We start from the raw sequence: 22,770 nt of genomic DNA, 5'->3' as shown, positions 1-22,770 counted from the left end.
TCATCCTCTGTCATCCCCTTCTCCTCCTGCCTTCAATATTTCCCAGCATCAGGGTCTTTTCCAATGAGTCAACTCTTTCCATGAGGTGGCCAAAGTATTGGAATTTTAGCTTCAGCATCATTCCCTCCAAAGAAATCCCAGGGCTGATCTCCTTCAGAATGGACTGGTTGGATCTCCTTGCAGTCCAGGGACTCTCAAGAGTCTTCTCCAACACCACAGTTCAAAAGCATCAATTCTTCGGCACTCAGCCTTCTTCACAATCCAACTCTCACATCCATGCATGACCACAGGAAAAACCATAGCGGTGACTAGATGAACCTTTGTTGGCAAAGTAATGTCTCTGCTTTTGAATATGCTATCTAGGTTGGTCATAACTTTCCTTCCAAGGAGTAAGCGTCTTTTAATTTCAGGGCTGCAGTCACCATCTGCAGTGATTTTGGAGCCCAGAAAAATAAAGTCTGACACTGTTTCCACTGTTTGCCCATCTATTTCCCATGAAGTGATGGGACCGGATGCCATGATCTTTGTTTTCTGAATGTTGAGCTTTAAGCCAACTTTTTCACTCTCCACTTTCATCAAGAGGCTTTTTAGTTCCTCTTCACTTTCTGCCATAAGGGTGGAGTCATCTGCATATCTGAGGTTATTGATATTTCTCCCAGCAATCTTGATTCCAGCTTGTGTTTCTTCCAGTCCAGCGTTTCTCATGATGTACCCTGCATAGAAGTTAAATAAGTAGGGTGACAATATACAGCCTTGACGTACTCCTTTTCCTATTTGGGACCAGTCTGTTGGTCCATGGCCAGTTCTAACTGTTGCTTCCTGACCTGCATACAGATTTCTCAAGAGGCAGGTCAGGTGGTCTGGTATTCCCATCTCTTTCAGAATTTTCCACAGTTTATTGTGATCCACACAGTAAAAAGCTTTGGCATAGTCAATAAAGCAGAAATAGATGCTTTTCTGGAACTCTCTTGCTTTTTCCATGATCCAGTGGATATTGGCAATTTGATCTCTGGTTCCTCTGCCTTTTCCAAAACCAGCTTGAACATCAGGAAGTTCACAGCTCACGTATTGCTGAAGCCTGGCTTGGAGAATTTTGAGCATTACTTTACTAGTGTGTGAGATAAGTGCAATCCCTGACTAAACAAAGAGAAGCCAAATCTTTAAGGTCAAGATAGGTATGACGACCACCAAGACTGGAAGTCACTATATGATGCTGCTGAAGATGCAGTTCCTAGGAATGCAGTTTCTTTAATAATTAAATAAAATTTTTTAAAAATCTAGTATCCACAGTGTCCAGCAGACAATATAAAATTATTAGACAGATGAAGACACTAGAAAATGTGACCATAACCTGGAGAAAAACCAATATAAAAATATCCAGGAATGATGAAACTAGGAGACATGAATTTTTGATATTTAAGTAAATTCAGGCATTTAAGGTCTGGCCTTTGAACTATTTTATCCCAGCAGCTGGGATACAGCAGATCCTCAGAAAGATTATGATAAATGGATTAAGCTCAGGGGGAAAAAAGTATATTGGCCAAAGGACTAAAAAATAATTACACGTTTTGTGTTTTTCTTTTCTCATATTATGAATGTGTCTGTGTACACGTATAAATATAATTTGGTGAGGTAGACAGTCTGAGATGGTTTTCTGTTGACTTGGCCTTCTCCAAATAAACCACCAGAGGATATTCTTTTTCTGTCTCCATCTACATAAACATGAAGCTACTATGAGGAGAACAAATTAGAATGAGAAGTTACACAAATTATAGAAGCCACATTTTCAAATTTAGAGCAAATATTAAGCAGAACCTGAGATTTTCAGTGCTTATCTCTACTGAATTCCCATTTTCAATATTTCATTCAACCTTTTTCATGGATCATTTACTCCTTAAGTTTCCTCTTAGTCTTTCTAGTCATGGCAACATGAAATTAATCCTTCACAGTAATGCATTCTAGGCTGGTCCAGTCCAGTCAGTATCTCTACAACAGGGCAGGTAGGGAGGCAAGGTCTCCTTTGTCCTGGATTGTCAATCAGTTAGTAGTAATCCTATACATTTTCCCTGGAAACAATATTGATTTCTATTTTCAAATATAATGCAACTAAAAACATCTCTAGATTGCTTCTTAACTGCCAACGTTGTGCTTAACTCAGCATGAGATACAAAAGGAAGAAACTTCACACTAACAATAAATTATGATGATGTTGATCAAGCTTACAGGTAACTACACTAAAAAACTACACTAGAAAGTTTCATATAGTCAAAGCTATGGTTTTTCCAGTAGTCATGGACAGATGTGAAAGTTGGACCATAAAGGCTGAGTGCCAAAGAAATGATAGTAGTCCCCTGGACTGCAAGGAGAGTAAACCAGTCAATTCTAAAAGAAATCAACCCTGAATAAGCACTGGAAGGACTGATGCTGAAGTTCCAATACTCCGACCACCTGTGCTAAAGAGCTAACTCATTGGAAAAGACCCTGATGCTGGAAAAGAACTGAAGGCAGGAGGAGAAGGGGATGACAGAGGATGAGATGGTTGTATGGCATCACCAACTCAATGGACATGAGACTGAGCAAACCCCAGGAGATGGTGATGGATGCCAGGGAAGCTTGGTGTGCTGCAGTCCCTGGGGTTGCGAAGAATCAGACTCAACTTAGCGAATGAACAACATCAACAACAGCAGCACAACACAAAAAAGCAGAGTGAAAAAAGTGATAAGACCCACAGAAAAACTGCTGTGGGTTCCAACATGTGAGAGGCAATACAAAAATGTCATCTAGGTGGAGCTGCAAGAAGAACAAAATTACGAAAGTAGGAGTAGGTAAAGATAAACTCATTCGGGGAATAGCATATGTATTTGTCATGGACTAGAATCTCAGTTCAGTTGCTCAGTCGTGTCTGACTTCTCTGTGACCCCATGAATCGCAGCACGCCAGGCCTCCCTGTCCATCACCAACTCCCGGAGTTCACTCAGACTCATGTCCATCGAGTCAGTGATGCCATCCAGCCATCTCATCCTCTGTCGTCCCCTTCTCCTCCTGTCCCCAATCCCTCCCAGCATCAGAGTCTTTTCCAATGAGTCAACCCTTCGCATGAGGTGGCCAAAGTATTGGGGTTTCAGCTTCAGCATCAGTCCCTCCAATGAACACCCCGGACTGATCTCCTTTAGGATGGACTGGTTGGATCTCCTTGCAGTCCAAGGGACTCTCAAGAGTCCTCCAACACCACGGTTCAAAAGCATCAATTCTTCGGCACTCAGCTTTCTTCACAGTCCAACTCTCACATGACCACTGGAAAAACCACAGCCTTGACTAGATGGACCTTTGTTGGCAAAGTAATGTCTCCACTTTTTAATATGCTATCTTGGTTGGTCATAACTTTCCTTCCAAGGAGTGTCTTTTAATTTCATGGCTGCAATCACTATCTGCAGAGATTTTGGAGCTCCCCAAAATAAAGTCTGACACTGTTTCCACTGTTTCCCCATCTATTCACACATTAGGTCATAGAAAATGGTGTAAATGATGTTCCTGTTAAGAACTGTTCTTAGGATGTATCTCTTCTCTTTTCCCCATTCCTCCAAATTAAAAATACAGTTGACTCTTGAAACAAGATTGGTATTAGTAGCACCAACCCCCTCCACCCTAATGTGAAAATCTACGTATAACTTTACACTCCGTCCTCTGTATCTGTGGTTCAGTACATGTAGCATCTATTTACTGAAAGAAAAAAAATCCATTTATAAGTGGACACATGCAGTTCAAACCTATTTTGTGCAAGGGGTAAATGTACCTGCACATTTTGTAAGGCTCTGCTTAGACTGTTACAAGCCATGACTGATAGAGGAACTCACTTTTAAAATCTCTCAAATGCTGAAATTTGGATAACCAGGAAAACTACTTCACATGATGCTGGCCAAGCATATCATGCAAAATTCTGGGCTAGATATCACAAGCTGAAATCAAGATTGCTGGGAAAAATATCAACCACCTCAGATATGCAGATGACACCATTCTAATGGCAGAAAGTGAAAAGGAGCTAAAGAGCCTCTTGATGAGAATGAAAGAGGAGAGTGAAAACACTGTCTTAAAACTCCACTTTCAAAAACTAATATGGCATCCAGTCCCATCACATCACAGCAAATAGATGGGGAAACAATGGAAACAGTGGCAGACTTTCTTTTCTTGGGCTCCAAAAATCACTGCAGATGATGACTGTAGCCACGAAATTAAAAGATGCTTGCTCTTTGGAAAGAAAGCTATGACAAACCTAAACAGCACATTAAAGCAAAAATACCACTTTGTTAACAAAGGTCCATCTAGTCAAAGCTATGGTTTTTCCAGTAGCCATATCCAGATATGAGGATTAGATCAAAAAGAAGGCTAAGAAGGGTAAGCACCAAAGAACTGATGCTTTCGAACTGTGGTGATGGAAAAGACTCTTAGAGTCCCTTGGACTGCAAGGAGATCAAACCAGTCAATCCTAAAGGAAAGCAACCCTGAATATTCACTGAAAGAATTGATGCTAAAGCTCCAATTCTTCGGCCACCTGATGCGAAGAGCTGACTCGCTGGAAAAGACCCTGATGCTGGGAAAGACTGAAAGCAAAAGGGGAAGAGGGTGGCAGAGGATGAGATGGTTAGATATCATCACCAACTCAATGAACATGAATCTGAAAAACTCCAGCAGAGAGTGAAGGACAGGGAAGCCTGGTGTGCTGCAGTCCATGGGGTTGCAAAGAGTTGGACATGACTTAGTGACTGAAAAGCAACTATAATCCCTCTAATCTCCTTCTACAATTTTATTCAACTTTTATTTTTAACTATATACTCTATGCCCTCCTTAAAAATTTTTAAATGTAGAAATAATAAAGTCCATTGAGAAAAATACAAGAAAAGCTGAAGAAACATATTAAAAACTATCCACAAACCTACCATCAGCAGAAAACAGGTGCCATATGGTAACACATCTCTTGAATTCATATTTACATTCCATGTATATAAGACAAATATGTATATACTTAAGATTCTGATTTCTTTTCCTTCTGTTTTTATTTTTGTACATTTGTTTAGTTTTAACCTTTACACTGTTTCTATCCTTTGGCTACTATTCTGTGCTTACCTTCTTTGGCTACACTTCAAAGAGTTTATCTTACATTTTTGCATATCTTACTTTAGTAATGTAATAGTTTTCTTCTTTAAAATTTCTGAATTTCTGGTTTAGTTCTTGACTTTCATTATTTTGGCTCATCTGTTTACTCTCCCTAAATTATTAAAACTTATTTTATCTTATTGGTTACTTTCTATGTTTCCAGTACCATCTTTTACCTATGTTTTCATTTATGTGACCTTCTAGAAAATGTTAAACTAAAAGGGCAGAATACAGATTGATGGCTGCCAGGGCTGAGGGAGTAGGAGAAGGAACTGACTAGAAAGGAGAATACAAAATACTTTTTCAGGTGATAGAAATATTGTATGTCTTCATGTGGGCTATACTACAGAGGGTAAATTTTGTTATTTGTAAATTACATCGCGGCATCAATCATATATACAAACACACTGATGCAAGAAGTAGAAGTGATATGACTTAATGGTGGATTATGATGATCAGGGGATGAGGCCAATGCTAACTTTCAGGTTTCTGGGGACATGAAATAGTATCTTCTTCATTTTGTAACAAAGGGACTTCTTTGCTGTGCAGGAAAGCTGGCAAAGGTATCTGTCCACATTTTATGCTATGTTAAAATGAATCACTTTAAAGGCAGAATGAACTGTGGCAAGTACTACTGAGGAAGGAAACCATACAAAAGGTTGAAGCAGGGTAGCCATACTCATGGTCAGGGTCCTACAGGAGAAGACTCCAACCACACCAGCAAACAGGCTCTACCCGAGCCTCAGGTGGGCCATTCTGGAGGTGAACATCCTATAGATGCTAATGTAAGCACAATTCTTCAGAGGCTCCTCCAAAATCTTGCCAAAGATAGAGAATCCCATTGTGTACAGCCCATCTTTTATTAATAGTTCAGGGTAAAGAACTGGCCTTTCCAAGTGACCTTGAACTTCAATTTGGTACACTATCCTTTTGTCATTACCATCGAGGGCTCTGCTCCTTGCTCCAAAAAGGGGATCACATCTGGTCAGAGATGGATATACTAGTGAGATCAGGTATCATCAACACTGCATCTTTGCTTTATGGCCTCTTTTTGCAAGGTCCAGACATTCTCACTAATCTTGAGAAAAATCTACAACCACATCCCTTAACTTCATTAACTCAGGGTCAATCTTCCTTAGGGTTCCTTCTCTAGAAAAAACAGAGTCCAGAGAAGCACAACTCTACTCTGACTTTTAGGTATGCAACAATTCTAACTTAATCCACAAGATATGTCTTTTGGGGAGAAGGTGGGAAATGCACGAAGCCCAACAACTCCATGAACACAGTAAGTGGTCCCTGAACCACCACACAGTCTTTAACATAACTTAAAAAATTCCCTGTTCTATCTATAATAAAATGATGAAGAGGGAGAATTCCTTGTTTTACTAATAAAGGGCCAAACAATGGGATGTAGATGGCAAGATCACAACAATAATCTTTGCAGAGAAAAACCTCACATGAATCAAACACAGAGGCTTTTTTCCATTTTGCACCTGCCTAAAAACTTCCCTTACAGAGGAATGTAAATTTTCAAAAAAACAGCTAAATCCATGTAATTGAACAGAACCACAGTCTGAAATAAAATGTTTTCCTTAGATAGCAATGGTTGTATTTCAAAAGATCAGTACTATATGGTAACCACTAGTCACATGTGGTGCTTGAAACATGCCTTATCTGGATTGAGACATACTGTATGTCAATATTCTTTGCCTTTTGAAGACTTAGTTAGAAAAAATAAAGTACCGCATTCATAATTCTTAAAAACTGATTACATGTTGAAATAATAATATCCAAATACACTATGCTAAAAATATATATTATGCAAATCAATTTTACTTGTTTCCTTTTAATTTTAAAATGTGGCTACTACCAAATTTAACAGTCTTTACAATACAAAGGCAACTCTAATTTTCTTCATGACTTTACTTATGGAGACTTAAATAATCAACTATCATAAAAATCAGTCTTTTTATAAGTTCAGTTGTCTCAAGAACCATTTTCTAATGAAAGCTAATATATATTAATATAGATTCATCTGGGTAGAAGAAATTAAGAACACTATATTCACATACTGTTGGACCATATTTCATCACTCTCAAAAGACAGATCACCTCTTTCATTAGGCTTGTAAATCTGAAATGTAAATAAAGCACATTTTCTCAAAGACTTTATGTCTGAACTTCATAACCTAATTAAAAGATATATGAACACCTAAGCCATAAGCACAAGGTACTTGGCAGAATTAAAAAAACATAAGCATAGCATACAAACTCCTAAAGTATTACCTGATAGATATCAGATAAACTGCTGCTTCCAGAGTCACTGGCGATGCTACAACCAGACTGACTAGAAGACACATGAGTCACCTGTGGGTGAGGGTTGTCTGCGATGTGCATCTTGGTAAGATCGGCTGGAAGCTGAAGAAGAAGAAAAATAGTCTAAGATATTCTAAATATCAAACATTAGCATTAAAGAGTTCTTGACACATGGTGTAACTTTTGCAACAAAATTATATGTACATTTCTCTTCAATCTAATTTCTAATCTAAATTCTCCATTCTTAGAAAAATCTCAAAAAATGGTAAGAACCAAATTAGTATTCATTAAGCAAGCCTACAGTGGAAGCTCACTGATCAGTTTTCAAAAGAGATTACCATAAGTAAGGGTATTAAAGAGGGAAAAACTGCCCTTTCCTTTTCCTCAAATAAAAATAACTGGCTGTTGCTACTTAAAGTATAGGAATACTATCCCCTCCCCACCCATAAACACACACATCCCTAATACAAAACGGTTGGAATACCAGAATAAAACAGCAATATCTTGGATTAAAGTACAGCATCTAGCATCAAGACTTCAGAAAAGCAAGCATTCAATATTCCAAAATTTTAGTAAGCCTTTTTTTCATTTAATATTGTATTAGCTTATAGTTGGACCCTAAAAAATTTTGTTAGTAATCATAATGATGTAATGAATGTCTGTGCTAGGTATATGGCTACGGAGACAAAGAAATCAATGTTTCCTCCATCTCATCTTTCATATGATTATGCTTTTATCAGGGATGAAAGTTGTACAATATAATTCACACCATAAAACTTTAAAAAATTTTACAAAATAAATGCTATATTTATTTTGAGTTCAGACAAGATACAAACCACTGTGCTCCAAAGCAGTGAGAGTTTTACATTGCAATTTGATGACATATTTTCCAAATAATTTCTCTGCAACTTGCTATTCAGGACCATTGAGAGAAATCTACATTTCAGAGCAAGGTTTCTCACTGCTTTATTTACAAAAATGTTAAAGAAAACACGTGAATGATAGTGGAAGCTAAATATACTCTAAAGAAGAAAATGTCCAAACCTATGGTCAAATACTAAAAATTACACAAAGAAAAACTGCATCACTAACATCCCCTGCTGGGACACGTGATGCAGATGAATCCTGTAATGCTTTGGATTTGGACCCCAGGCAGTATTTGTTGCTGTTGTTTAGTCACTAAGTTGTGTCCAACTCTTTTGCGACCCCATAGACTGTAGCTGGCCAGGATTCATTGTCCATGGGATTTCCCAGAATATTGGGGTGGGTTGTCATTTCCTTCTCCAGGGGGTCTTCCAGAACCAGGGATCAAACCTGAGTCTCCTGCTCTGGCAGGCAGATTCTCTACCACTGCACCACTCGGAAAGTATGTTACACCCTATCTGGAATCAAGATTGCTAGGAGAAATATCATCAATCTCAGATATGCAGATGACATAACTCTTATGGCAGAAAGCGAAGAGGAATTAAAGAGCCTCCTGATGAGGGTTAAAGAGGAGAATGAAAAAGTTGGCTTAAAACTAAACATTCAAAAAACTAAGATTATGGCATCTGGTTCCATCACTTCATGGCAAATGGATGGGGGAAAAAATAACTTTTTTTTATTGGGTGTTATTTTCTAGGGCTCCCTGCTGTTCATGACTACAATCACAAAATTAAAAGACATTTGTTTGCTCCTTGGAAGAAAAGCTATGACAAACACAGACAGCATATTAAAAAGTAGACATCTCTTTGCTGACAAAGGTCCATTCTCAAAGCTATGGTTTTCCCAGTAGTCATGTATGGATATGAGAGTCGGACCATAAAGAAGGCTGCATGCCGAAGAAATGATGCTTTCAAACTCTAGTGCTGGAGGAGATTCTTTAGAGTCTCTTGAACTGCAAGGAGATCAAACCAGTCAACCTCAAAGGCAATCAACCCTGAATATTCATTAGAAGGACTGATGCTGAAACTGAAGCTCCAATCCTTTTGCCACCTGATGTGAAGGGCTGACTCACTGGAAAAGGAGTCGGCTGAAAAAAATTTCCCCAATGCTGGGAAAGACTGAGGGCAAGAGAAGGGGGCAGCAAAGAATGAGATGGTTAGATAGCACCACCAATTCAATGAACATGAGTCTGAGCAAGTTACAGGAGATAGTGAAGGACAGGGAAGCCTGGTGTACTTTAGTCCATGGGATCGCAAAGAGTTGGACATGACTAGTGATCGTACAGCAACAACAAAATAAGTGTGATCCAAAAGTAAACTGATGCTCAATTTTAAATCATCGCAATCCCTGATTTTGGATTAAAGTTACATAGGATTAATAGTGCTTCCAGTTAGCTACTGAAAGCAAACACAAAACTTCACCATAGGGAAAAAATCATCCTGGGCATCAAGATAACAGGACTGCCTGGTGGCTCAGCTCCTCCAATGAAGGAGGAACTGGTTTCATCCCTGGGTTGGGAGATCCCCTAGAGAAGGAAAAGGCAACCCACTCCAGTATTGTCTAGAAAATCCTATGGACAGAGGAGCCTGGTGGGTTACAGACCATGGAGTTGCAAAAGAGTAGGACACAACTTAACAACTAAACAACAGGCCTCAGATTACTTAAAAAAAAAAAAAAAAAAAAAAAGACACATAATAGCCATTGCTCAAATAAAACCAGGCACATTAGGAGACAAGATGGCATTCATGCAAACTAAGAGAAGTAATAAAATCTAGAAACTCGTGAAGAAAAAACTTTCAAATAATGGAGTTATCAGATACAGATTCTAAAACAACTGTATTTAATAACATATACCAGGGGTAGACGGTAAAAGCATCTGCTTGCAATGCGGGAGACCTGGGTTCGATCCATGGGTCAGGAAGATGCCCTGGAGATGGAAATGGCAAACCCAGGCAGTTTTCCAGTACTCTTGCCTGGGAAATTCCATGGATGGAGGAGCCTCATAGGCTACTGTTCTTGGGGGGTCGCAAAGAGTAGAACATGACTGAGCGACTTCACTTTCACCTTCACCAGGGGTTGGCAAACATTGTCTTTAGAGGACTTAAGAGTATACATTTTAGGTTTTTGTAGGCTACACATCTCTGTGGCATTACTTCCTCTGACATTTTTTTTAAAAAAGAACAACTCAGCAAAATAAAATTCCCATTTACTGTTGGACAACATTGTTTCATACACACATCAAACAGGCCAAAAAAATAGGAAGCAACTTCAGAGACCAAAAAAAACCCCCAAAAAACCCCTTTTATCTTTGGCCTTTCTAGCCATCTCAGACAAACCAACTACATATTGTACAGCTAAGTACATACACAAAACGCTCAGAATAAGATTGTTTTGTTGTTGCTGTTTTTGCTTTTTTTCACAAGATTTTTTTCTCCTCTGAGATCATAATGAACATGATCGCACCACAAGTAAAGTCAGAGGTAGGACAGAGACTGCTCCTAAGGCTGGTTTGGTCATCCGGGGTCATTAAAATTGACTCACTCCTAACAACATGTACAAAAACATAAAATGTAAATAAAATCACAAATTTTCCTTTAAAAAGTACTTTAAGAAGAAAAGCAGGGCCTTGGAAATTGGGTTCGGAAATTGGGTTCTTTTTTCCTTCCCTGCTGCAAATTCATGTTATGGCTTTGGCCGGGTGGGAGAAAATGTGTGTCCCCTGCAGGTGGCGCTTGCATGGCGGGAGGGCAGGCCAGCAGGACGCTACTGGAAAATGACCATGTTTAGACTGAGACGGGAAGTGGAGGGTGAACAGGTAGGTCATGGCGGCCTTTTTGTTTCTTTAAACTTTTTTTTTTTTGATGTGGACCATTTTAAACGTTGTTTTTTGTTGTTGTTGTTTTTTTTTAATTGCATTTGTTACAACCTCACTTCTGTTGTTTATGTTCCAGGTTTCTACCCTGAGGCATGTGGGATCTTAGCCCCCCAACCAGGGATTGAACCCATACCCTCTGCGTTGGAATGGGGAGTCTTAACCACTGGACCACGAGGGAAGTCCCATGGGTAAGTTTAACTTTTCCTTTATTTTTTGCTGTCTAGTCATCCTCATTGGTCTTGGTGTCAACACTATCCTGCTCCTCATCTTCAGCTGCCCCTTTGACCGTAGCTGCTTCAGCCTCCTCATCTTCATCTCCTCCCCTTCCTCACTGTCACCTTCCTCCTCCTGCTCTCCCCTCCACATCTTCTTTCTCTTTTTCATTTACCTCTTTGTCAACCTCCTGCTCCCGACTTTGCTCATTAGCAGGTGCCTCTCCCCCATTCTCTGCCTCCTCCACAACTCCCCTCTTTTCCTTTGAAAAGGTGTTACGCTGAAGCTGCTGTCCACAGCCACGGCTGACATGATGGGGCAGGCCAGTGATCCTGTGCAGCGGTTTAAGAGGAAAGAAAGCGAGAGTCCGAGGAGGCTCTCCAGAAAGCTGCTGGAGGCCAAGGCAGAGGTGGCTGAAGCACATGGGAAATCAGACGAGGGAACAATGCAAAGATGGCTTTTCAAAGCAGCCAGTGGGGCAACATATTTATTTTAAACAATCTTTTTTTTTTTTTTTAAACTTGGCTATGCCATGCAGCATGTGGGATCTTAGTTCCCTGACCAGGAATTGCACTTGTGACCCCTGAATTGGAAGAGAGGAGTCTTAATCACTGGACCACCAAGAAAGTTTCATAAACCACCTTTAGGAACGTAAAAACTGGGCTTCCCCAATGGTCAGTGTTCAGGAGTCTGCCTGCTCGTGCAGCAGACATAGGTTCAATCCCTGGTCTGGGAAGATTCCCACATGCTGAGAGGCAGTTAAGCCCATGGGCCACGACTACTGAGCCCATGCACAGTAACTGCTGAGCATGTCTGCTCCGACTATTGGGCCTGTGTGCCTAGAACCCATGCTCCGCAATCTGAGAAGCCACCGTACTGCAACGAAGAGCAGACCCCATTCAGAGCAACTACAGAAATCCGGTACACAGCAGTGAAGAACTAGCAGAGCCATTAATTAATTAATTTAGGTGGGCACTGTCCTTTAAAAACATAAAACTAAACAAAAATGTAAAAGTCATTCTTAGCTCAAAAGTAATTAACAGCTCACTGGCAATATCTGGCCCAGTTTAGCAATCGGGACATACATAAAGAAACATAGGTCTAAGAACTTTAGCAAAGAAAGAAAAACTAACAAAGAATGAAAGTTCTAGAATTCAGAAATACAATTATGTAAATTTTAAAAGTCAACAGATAGATTCAGTAACAAACCTGACAGAGCTAAGAAAAAAAAGAAAATAAAAATTGGTCTCAAAAAATGTCCATTAAGAGACATGAAGAGTAAAAAGAATAAAGTTAGGAAAGAAGGGGCAAGAGCCACAGGAGATACAGTGAGAAAGTAGCATCAGAATAAGCAGAGTCACAGAAAGAGAAGAATACTTAATGCATAGAAATGATGGCTGAGCAATTTGCAAAGTTAACAAAAGATATAAAGTCATGGATCAAGTAGCTTTAAAAATTTCCAGTAACATACATAAAAGCCTAACCATACTTATATACACCAGGGTAAAAGTGTCGGGGAGGCGGGCAGTCAGAGAAGTCTTAAAAGTAGTCTACAAAAAAAAGAGATTACTTTGACAAGAACAAAATTAAACTGACAGCTGACTACTCAACAACTTGGAAGCCAGGCAATGCAGTGTTATCTTCAAGAGCTAGAATTCTACACCCAGTAAAAACAGTTCTCAAGATGAACAAGATAGTAATTTTCACAGAAACAAAAATGAAGAGAAATACTCCCACAGTATACCTACAGTGAAGAAAATCCACTAGGAGACAGAAAATGATTCTAAATGAAAACTTCTAGATGAAGGAAAGAAGGAAAACCAATGAAAATTGGAAATGTGCGGGTAAATCAACAAGAATATTGATTATATGAAACAGTAACACAAACCAAAAGAAAGTTTATGTGGTTTTATTAATGTCAGATAAAGAAGACTTGGAGGCAAAAGCATTAACAGAAACAAAAGAGGACATTTCATAATGATAAAAAGTTTGACACTAAATAGATATGCACCTAGTGAGTAATATAGCCTCAAACTGTATTAGGTAAAATAATGATAACAATAAAAGGAGAACTACATGAATCTACAATTATGCCATAAAAACTTTACCACAGATCTCTCAGTAACAGAATAAATGAATAAAAAAACAAGTAAAGATACAGAAGATATGAACATAATACACAAACTTAAAGTGTATATACATAAAATGCTGCAATCAAAAACTACATATTTTCTTTCAGGATTCATACATAAACATTCATAAAAATTAACAATAAGGCAGGCCCCAACATAATTCAAAAGGTTAAAATTACAGAGAGACTATTCCATGATTACAGAGCAAGTAAGGCAAAATAATAAAATGATAACTAGAAAATTATTATGCACTGGGAAAAGTATAAAACAAACCTCTAAATAGCCCATCTTTGATTATGTGAATCACAACAAACTGTGGACAATTCTTAAAGAGATGGGAATACCAGACCACCTGACCTGCCTCTTGAGAAATCTGTATGCAGGTCAGGAAGCAACAGTTAGAACTGGACATGGAACAAAAGAATGGTTCCAAATTGGGAAAGGAGTATGTCAAGGCTGTATATTGTCACCCTGCTTATTTAACTTCTATGCACAGTACATCATGAGAAACACTGGACTGGAAGAAGCACAAGCTGGAATCAAGATTGCCGGGGGAAATATCAGTAACCTCAGATATACAGATGACACCACCCCTATGGCAGAAAGCGAACAATAACTAAAGAGCCTCTTGATGAATGTGAAAGAGGAGAGTAAAAAAGTTGGCTTAAAGTTCAACATTCAGAAAACTAAGATTATGGCATCTGATCCCATCACTTTATGGCAAATAGATGCGGAAATAGTGACAAACTTTATTTTTGGGGGCTACAAACAAAATCACTGCAGATGGTGACTGCAGCCATGAAATTAAAAGATGCCTACTCCTTGGAAGAAAAGTTATGACCAACCGAGACAGCATAATAAAAAGCAGAGACATTACTTTGCGAACAAAGGTCCATGTCTAGGCAAAGCTATGATTTTTCCACATCTCATGGATGTGAGAGTTGGACTATGAAGAAAGCTGAGTGCCGAGGAACTGATGCTTTTGAACTGTGGTGTTGGAGAAGACTCTTGAGAGTCCCTTGGACTGCAAGGCGATCCAACCAGTCCATCCTGAAGGCAATCAATGCCAAATATTCACAGGAAGGACTGATTTTGAAGCTGAAACTCCAATACTTTGGCCACCTAATGTGAAAAACTGACTCATGTGAAAAGACCCTGATGCTACCAAAGATTGAAGGCGGGAGGAGAAGGGGATGACAGAGGATGAGACGGTTGGAAGGGCATCACCGACTCAATGGACATGAGTTTGAGTAAACTCTGGGAGTTGGTGATGGACAGGGAGGCCTGGCGTGCTGCAGTCCATAGGGTTGCAAAGAGTCAGACATGACTGAGTGACTGAAGTGAATACTGAAATAACCCATAGGTAACAAAGTCACATCAGAAATCAGAAAATACTTAAACAGAATAAATATTAAAATGCCATATATCAAAACTTGTAGGATAAGCCACAAGTTATTAATGATGAGAACTAAAAAAAGAAGCAGAAAAACAAAGAGCTGCCAATAATTGTTTTCAGTAATACAGAAGATAGGAGTATATTTAAGCTCAAAGATCATCCTCTACTTAGTTTCTACTGTTTAGATACAAAGAAAAAAATCTCATCTAGTCATGAAATAGAACGGCAAAGACTGAACATACTAATATTTTTAAAATGACAAATGACTGGTTGGGTTTTGGGATAAGGAAGACAGAATTCTATATTCCAAGATTCCTACAGAGGTAAGATCAAGGAGGAGGTCATCCATAAAAGTAACACAGTGAACCAAAGCCACAAGAGCATCTCTACAAACTACCTTGGTAACGATGCTTATAATGTACTGAGTAACTGTCATCCTTCAGTTCAGTTCAGTCGCTCAGTCGTGTCCGACTCCTTGTGACCCCATGAATCGCAGCACGCCAGGCCTCTCTGTCCATCACCACCTCCCGGAGTTCACTGAGACTCAAGTCCATCGAGTCAGTGATGCCATCCAGCCATCTCATCCTCTGTCGTCCCCTTCTCCTCTTGCCCTCAATCTTTCCCAGCATCAGGGTCTTTTCCAATGAGTCAGCTCCTTGCATCAGGTGGCCAAAGTACTGGAGTTTGAGCTTTAGCATCATTCCTTCCAAAGAAATCCCAGGGCTGATCTCCTTCAGAATGGACTGGTTGGATCTCCTTGCAGTCCAAGGCACTCTCAAGAGTCTTCTCCAACACCACAGTTCAAAAGCATCAATTCTTCGGTGCTCAGCCTTCTTCACAGTCCAACTCTCACATCCATACACGACCACAGGAAAAACCATAGCCTTGACTAGATGAACCTTTGTTGGCAAAGTAATGTCTCTGCTTTTGAATATGCTATCTAGGTTGGTCATAACTTTCCTTCCAAGGAGTAAGCGTCTTTTAATTTCAGGGCTGCAGTCACCATCTGCAGTGATTTTGGAGCCCAAAAAAATAAAGTCTGACACTGTTTCCACTGTTTGCCCATCTATTTCCCATGAAGTGATGGGACCGGATGCCATGATCTTTGTTTTCTGAATGTTGAGCTTTAAGCCAACTTTTTCACTCTCCACTTTCACTTTCATCAAGAGGCTTTAGAGTTCCTCTTCACTTTCTGCCATAAGGGTGGTGTCATCTGCATATCTGAGGTTATTGATATTTCTCTGGTTAATCTTGATTCCAGCTTGTGCTTCTTCCAGTCCAGCGTTTCTCATGATGTACTCTGCATAGAAGTTAAATAAGCAGGGTGACAATATACAGCCTTGACGTACTCCTTTTCCTATTTGGAACCAGTCTGTTGTTCCATGTCCAGTTCTAACTGTTGCTTCCTGACCTGCATACATTTCTCAAGAGGCAGGTCAGGTGGTCTGGTATTCCCATCTCTTTCAGAATTTCCCACAGTTTATTGTGATCCACACAGTCAAAGGCTTTGGCATAGTCAATAAAGCAGAAATAGATGTTTTTCTGGAACTCTCTTGCTTTTTCCATGATCCAGCGGATGTTGGCAATGTGATCTCTGGTTCCTCTGCCTTTTCTAAAACCAGCTTGAACATCAGGAAGTTCACGGTTCACGTATTGCTGAAGCCTGGCTTGGAGAATTTTGAGCATTACTTTACTAGCGTGTGAGATGAGTGCAATTGTGTGGTAGGTAGTCTGAGCATTCTATGGCATTGCCTTTCTTTGGGATTGGAATGAAAACTGACCTGTTCCAGTCCTGTGGCCACTGCTGAGTTTTCCAAACCTCAAGCATTATTATTATCATCCCTACCTTTCTGATGAGGAACTGAGGCAATTAGATTAAGCAACTCGCCCTAGATCACACACTCAGGAAAGCTGTGTAGCTGGAATTCAAATTCAAGTTTATCTGATTTTAGTACTCTCCGCTATTCTCTACTTTATGCCAGAACTCTGCTGGTAACATAAAGATGAAAACAGATGGGTCTTATCTTCAGGAGCTCAGTCTAATAGTGGAGAGAACAAACCGAGTTATATACTTTCTAATTCATGAAGAAAACGCAGATCTTCATATACGAATCCCCTTAATCTCGGCTACCTGATGGGAATAATGATGGTGGTGAGTAAAGCTAACTCTTGAGTGCTCGTTGTATTTACCAAATATGTAAATTATAGCAATTAAATCCTTCTACATGCTTTTTTTTTTTTACCAATCATTTAATCTGAGTAAAGAGGTGAAAGTTAGTCGCTCAGTTGTGTCCGACTCTTTGTGACCCCATGGACTACAGCCCACCAGGCATCTCTGTTAATGGGATTTCCCAGGCAAGAATACTGGAGTCAGGGAGTGGGTTGCCATTTCCTTCTCCAAGGGATCTTCCTGAAACAGGGACTGAACCTGGGTCTCCTGCTTTGCAGGCGATTGTTTACTAACTGAGCCACCAGTAAGGGTTACTGCAAATTCAAGCACAGTGAGTAAAACAAGAATGATAAATGTGATAAATGAATAAATGCGAAAAATGAAGGCTGTAGTAATGCTTATAATGGCTAGGGTTGTCCACGTAAATGCTATTATTTTACCCAATTTACAGATTAAGAAACCAACACCCAGAGAAGTTTATAAAGGTTGCCCATCATCACATAGCTAGGAAGCAGGAGTATTAAAATCTGAAACTCAGGCTGCCTGACTATAAATCTGTTCCTCTTTCCAATGAAGTTATTTCCTGATATTAAGTTGAAAGTTCATAACACCCAGAACTTACTATTTTCTTTATAACAAAGAAAACACAAAGGAAAAAGTTTTCTTCCCATAGGAATTCTTGATTTCTTAAATCTTCACTACTGTCTTTCAGCTCATCTGCCCTATTTCCTTTCCTGACTGCAGCCAGGACTTAATAGCTGACTTTTCATCAGCAACCTCAATTCACTTACCCCACCAGCTTCCAGCCTACCACGTCTGGCAAAATTTCCTATTTTTCCACACACATTTTCTATACCTGAGCTTCTGAGCTCTGCTGGAGCTCACTAATCCATGAAGACTAGCGTCAAAGTTTTGTTCGGAGGTTGAGAAGGCAGCTTAGCTAATGGCTTAAATACAGACACAGATTATGAAAGTACATAGTTTTTTGAAGGGAAATGCTTCTTACATGAAAAGGGAAAGACATGTATTAAGAAGAGGCTAAGACACAGAACATAATAAAAAATGTCAAGCTACGTATTTTGAAATTCATTTCTATAGCCAACAGAGAACTACTGCAATTTCTGTGAAAGGCAGTGATGTAAGATCTACATAGTATGTCTCTGACAGGCTTACTTCAGCAAAATCTTTCCCCCTAAACCTAGATAAGTATATATCCAGAAAATACATGATACTGTGTTTATGTTTTTTAAAAAACTAGTCATATTGTCTAAATTTATTATGAATCTTGGTTTTTCAATCAAGAACTATCCGGGTTTGAACATATAGATCTATTTTATACCTTGAACTATTGCTGAATTATTAGAAATTATTCTGCTGACTCAAAAATACCCTATAGATCCAAGTAATTCTTTGGGCAACTGTTTCACATGCAGAGACTCAGACATCCAGGCTGCTTTGGTTTCCTGGCTCTGCCATCTTAACATGGGGTCACTTAAGTAGTCACAACAGAAAAAAAAAAAAAAAAAAAAAAAAAAAAGTGGAAAAGACTCAACACCGCCATCAATCACGGAAATAAAAATTAATACAAATAACCTTTTCCCCCATCAGAATGGCAGAAAGAAAATTTGACACTACAAAATATGGGCCAGATAATGGAGGAGAACAATATTCTTATAAATTGCCAGTGGGAGTTATGAACTGATACAGCTACTCACAGCTACTGTGGAGAGTCATTTGGGGAGTAGCCACTTTGAGGGAGCAAATGTAAGGAAATGGGCTTATTACATTTAAAATATATAAACCTTATTCCTCAACAACTCCTCTTTGGGTACCTACTCTAAAGAAGCATACATGTGTCCAAGAGGGAATGTACCAAGACATTCATTACAATGTCTGTAATAGTTCAAAAGGAAGATAAATATCACAGAAAGAACAGCTAAATTACTATATAGCTCATTATGGAATACAAAGCAATAGTTCAAGGTATAAAATAGATCTATATGTTCAAACCCAGATAGTTCCTGATTGAAAAACCAAGATTCATAATAAATTTAGACAATATGACTAGTTTTTTAAAAAACATAAACACAGTATCATGTATTTTCTGTATATATACTTATCTAGGTTTAGGGGGAAAGATTTGGAGGAAAGTATACTAGACAACCAACAGGAGCACTCTATAGTGAAGGGGGAAGATTGGGGCTGGTGGTCTAAAAGGAATTTTAGTTTTATTTGCAAAATCTAGCTGAGATGTTATACTTCCATATGGAAAAAAAACTTTCCTATTAATTTCTAAAAATAAACCATTTGAAAAATTTCAGAACTGAAAACAAATATATACACGTGAGTACAATAATTTCCCACCTTCCGATTTAAAAGTGTCCACAAACACTGGAATGTGCTGAAATTCTGTAACCCTTAGCAACTAGGGGTTGCTACACATACAGTATACATTTTTTATAAATGTTGAAATATTAAGATCCAAAGATGAGTTTTATCAGAATGTCTTGTGAGAACATGACAAATAATGATACACTTATTGAAAGTAGAGCCCAGAATGAACATTTAACTTAAAAGCATTGGAAACAAAATAGAAAGTGATATAAAATTAGATTTACCACACAAACTCCCAACATAAGGACTTGAATGTGAAGCTAAGAAATGAAGTGAAATAACCCTACGTTTTCACTTTACTCCTTTAAATGCAGCACTCTATATATTCCTATTATATATCACATGTAAAAACATTAACATATTCTTATACATTTATATTTCACTTTTACTACCTAATGAAAGCCTACCCTAGTGATGCCTACCCCACATATATCACCTGTTCATTGAGTATCTGTAGAACAGCTGAGTGAATCTTTGACTTCTAAACACTGTCACTATTGCTCAGATGGTTTCCATGGATATCTGAATAGATAAAGTCTTAGCACATACACATTCAGTATTTCAGGGTGAATAGCACTTCCTAAACTGTGTACTGAGTTTTCTGGATCTATTGGGGAGGCGGGGGAAGGGCAGGGTTTGATGGCTGAATAAATCAGCAAATAATGGTATACTTAGCTCTTTACAGCAAGCGTGTATTTATGGAGGGTCAAAAAGTCCATTACTTTGCCAACAAAGGTCCATCTAGACAAAGCTACGGTTTTTCCAGTAGTCATGTATGGATGTGAGAGCTGAGGACCAAAGAACTGATGTTTTTGAACTGTGGTGTTGGAGAAGATTCTTGAGATTCCCTTGGACTGCAAGGAGATCCAACTAGTCCATCCTAAAGGAAATCAGTCCTGAACATTCATTGGGAAGACTGATGCTGAAGCTGAAACTCCAATACTTTGGCCACCTGATGCAAAAAACTGACTCATCTTTAAAGACCCTGATGCTGGGAAAGATTGAAGCTGGGAGGAGACGGGGATGCAAGAGGATGAGAAGGTTAGATGGCATCCCCGCCTCGATGGACATGAGTCTGAGCAAGCTTTGGGAGTTGGTGATGGACAGGGAGGCCTGGCATGCTGCAGTCCATGGGGTTGCAAAGAGTTGGACACAACTGAGCGACTGAACTGAAAGAACTCTGACAAAGTAGAAATTTGTTTCACCCAGCATTTTCAAAACTTCTTTTCCCCCAATATTCATCTTATCAACATTCTGTCAATATAAGAAATCATGCTATGGGCCAATACTATCCATTTATCCAAGAAACATTTATAGGTCAATTAGTTTGGGGAGCAGTGGCAGAGATCTACTTGACCCTAGACTGGCATGAATGCAGGTGTAAGTATAGCACAATATTACCCAAACGAACACAGTACATATATATACATATATCTATATATATATAGTATACTTGCCAAAACTCAGGGGTACCTGGCAAGTATTACACAAATGTGCAAGACTGTACTACATATATTAAAACTTGGTCTTCAGGAATAACCTGCCACAGCTAAGAATCACAGTAGGGAAAATGTACCCTTTAACAAACTGCTATCTGAAACGTTCTGCCCCTTATAATCCATATCCAAGTGTTATTCATTTAGGAGAAGGTCATTCAAAGGGCTTTATTAAGTACAAAGTAATATTTACTATTAACTCTAAAAATAATGTTTAAAAATTATACAATTCCCCAACAGAACATTATTCCTCAAAAGTCACTATTAAATTCCAAACTGCATTGTTGTTAGTTTCTTTTTCAAGTGTATTTTTTTAAAATATAAATTTATTTATTTTAATTGGAGGTTAATTACTTTACAATATTGTATTGGTTTTGCCATACATCAACATGAATCCACCACGGGATGCATGTGTTCCCCATCCTGAACCTCCCTCCCACCTCCCTCCCCATACCATCCCTCTGGGTCGTCCCAGCGCACCAGCCCCAAGCATCCTGTATCCTGCATCGAACCTGGACTGGCGACTGGTTTCATATATGATATTATACACGTTTGAATGCCATTCTCCCAAATCATCCCACCCTCGCCCTCTCCCACAGAGTCCAAAACACTGTTCTATACATCTGTGTCTCTTTTGCTGTCTCGCCTTGTCTAACGAAATGAAACTAAGCCATATCCATGGGGCAACCCAAGAGCGGCAGGTCATGGTGGAAAGATCTGACAGAATGTTGTTCACTGGAGAAGGGAATGGCAAACCACTTCAGTATTCTTGCCTTGAGAGGCAAAATGATAGGATACTGAAAGAGAAACTCCCCAGGTCAGTAGGTGCCCAATATGCTACTGGAGATCAGTGGAGAAATAACTCCAGAAAGAATGAAGGGATGGAGCCAAAGCAAAAACAATACCCAGCTGTGGATGTGACTGGTAATAGAAGCAAGGTCCGATGCTGTAAAGAGCAATATTGCACAGGAATCTGGAATGTCAGGCCCATGAATCAAGGCAAATTGGAAGTGGTCAAACAAGGGATGGCAAGAGTGAATGTCGACACTCTAGGAATCAGCGAACTGAAATGGACTGGAATGGGTGAATTTAACTCAGATGACCATTATATCTACTACTGCGGGCAGGAATCCCTCAGACGAAATGGAGTAGCCATCATGGTCAACACGAGTCCGAAATGCAGTACTTGGATGCAATCGCAAAAACGACAGAAGGATCTCTGTTCGTTTCCAAGGCAGACCATTCAATATCCCAGTAATCCAAGTCTATGCCCCAACCAGTAACGCTGAAGAAGCTGAAGTTGAACGGTTCTATGAAGACCTTCAAGATCTTTTAGAACTAACACCCAAAAAAGATGTCCTTTTCATTATAGGGGACTGGAATGCAAAAGTAGGAAGTCAAGAAACAGCTGGAGTAACAGGTAAATTTGGCCTTGGAGTATGGAATGAAGCAGGGCAAAGACTAATAGAGTTTTGCCAAGAAAATGCACTGGTCATAGCAAACACCCTCTTCCAACAACGCAAGAGAAGACTCTACACATGGACATCACCGGATGGTCAACACCAAAATCAGACTGATTATATTCTTTGCAGCCAAAGATGGAGAAGCTCTATACAGTCAGCAAAAACAAGACCGGGAGCTGACTGTGGCTCAGACCATGAACTCCTTATTGCCAAATTCAGACTTAAATTGAAGAAAGTGGGG

General features: G+C 39.3%; 1 protein-coding gene across 4 annotated transcripts in view; it reads right to left on the bottom strand.

The window, feature by feature from the left end:
* The window catches only part of RAPGEF6 (Rap guanine nucleotide exchange factor 6), a 233,824-nt gene that overhangs the window by 96,288 nt on the left and 114,766 nt on the right, over window positions 1-22,770 (bottom strand). For all 4 annotated transcript variants that reach the window (XM_055548160.1, XM_055548155.1, XM_055548158.1 and 1 more), the window contains exon 7: window positions 7,437-7,568. In XM_055548160.1, the coding sequence (XP_055404135.1) occupies window positions 7,437-7,568 (132 nt within the window). The remainder of the gene's footprint in view (window positions 1-7,436; window positions 7,569-22,770) is intronic.

The sequence above is a fragment of the Bubalus kerabau genome, chromosome 1, assembly GCF_029407905.1.
Source record: "Bubalus kerabau isolate K-KA32 ecotype Philippines breed swamp buffalo chromosome 1, PCC_UOA_SB_1v2, whole genome shotgun sequence".
Lineage (NCBI taxonomy): Eukaryota > Metazoa > Chordata > Mammalia > Artiodactyla > Bovidae > Bubalus > Bubalus kerabau.
This window is presented reverse-complemented; position numbering and strand designations above follow the sequence as displayed.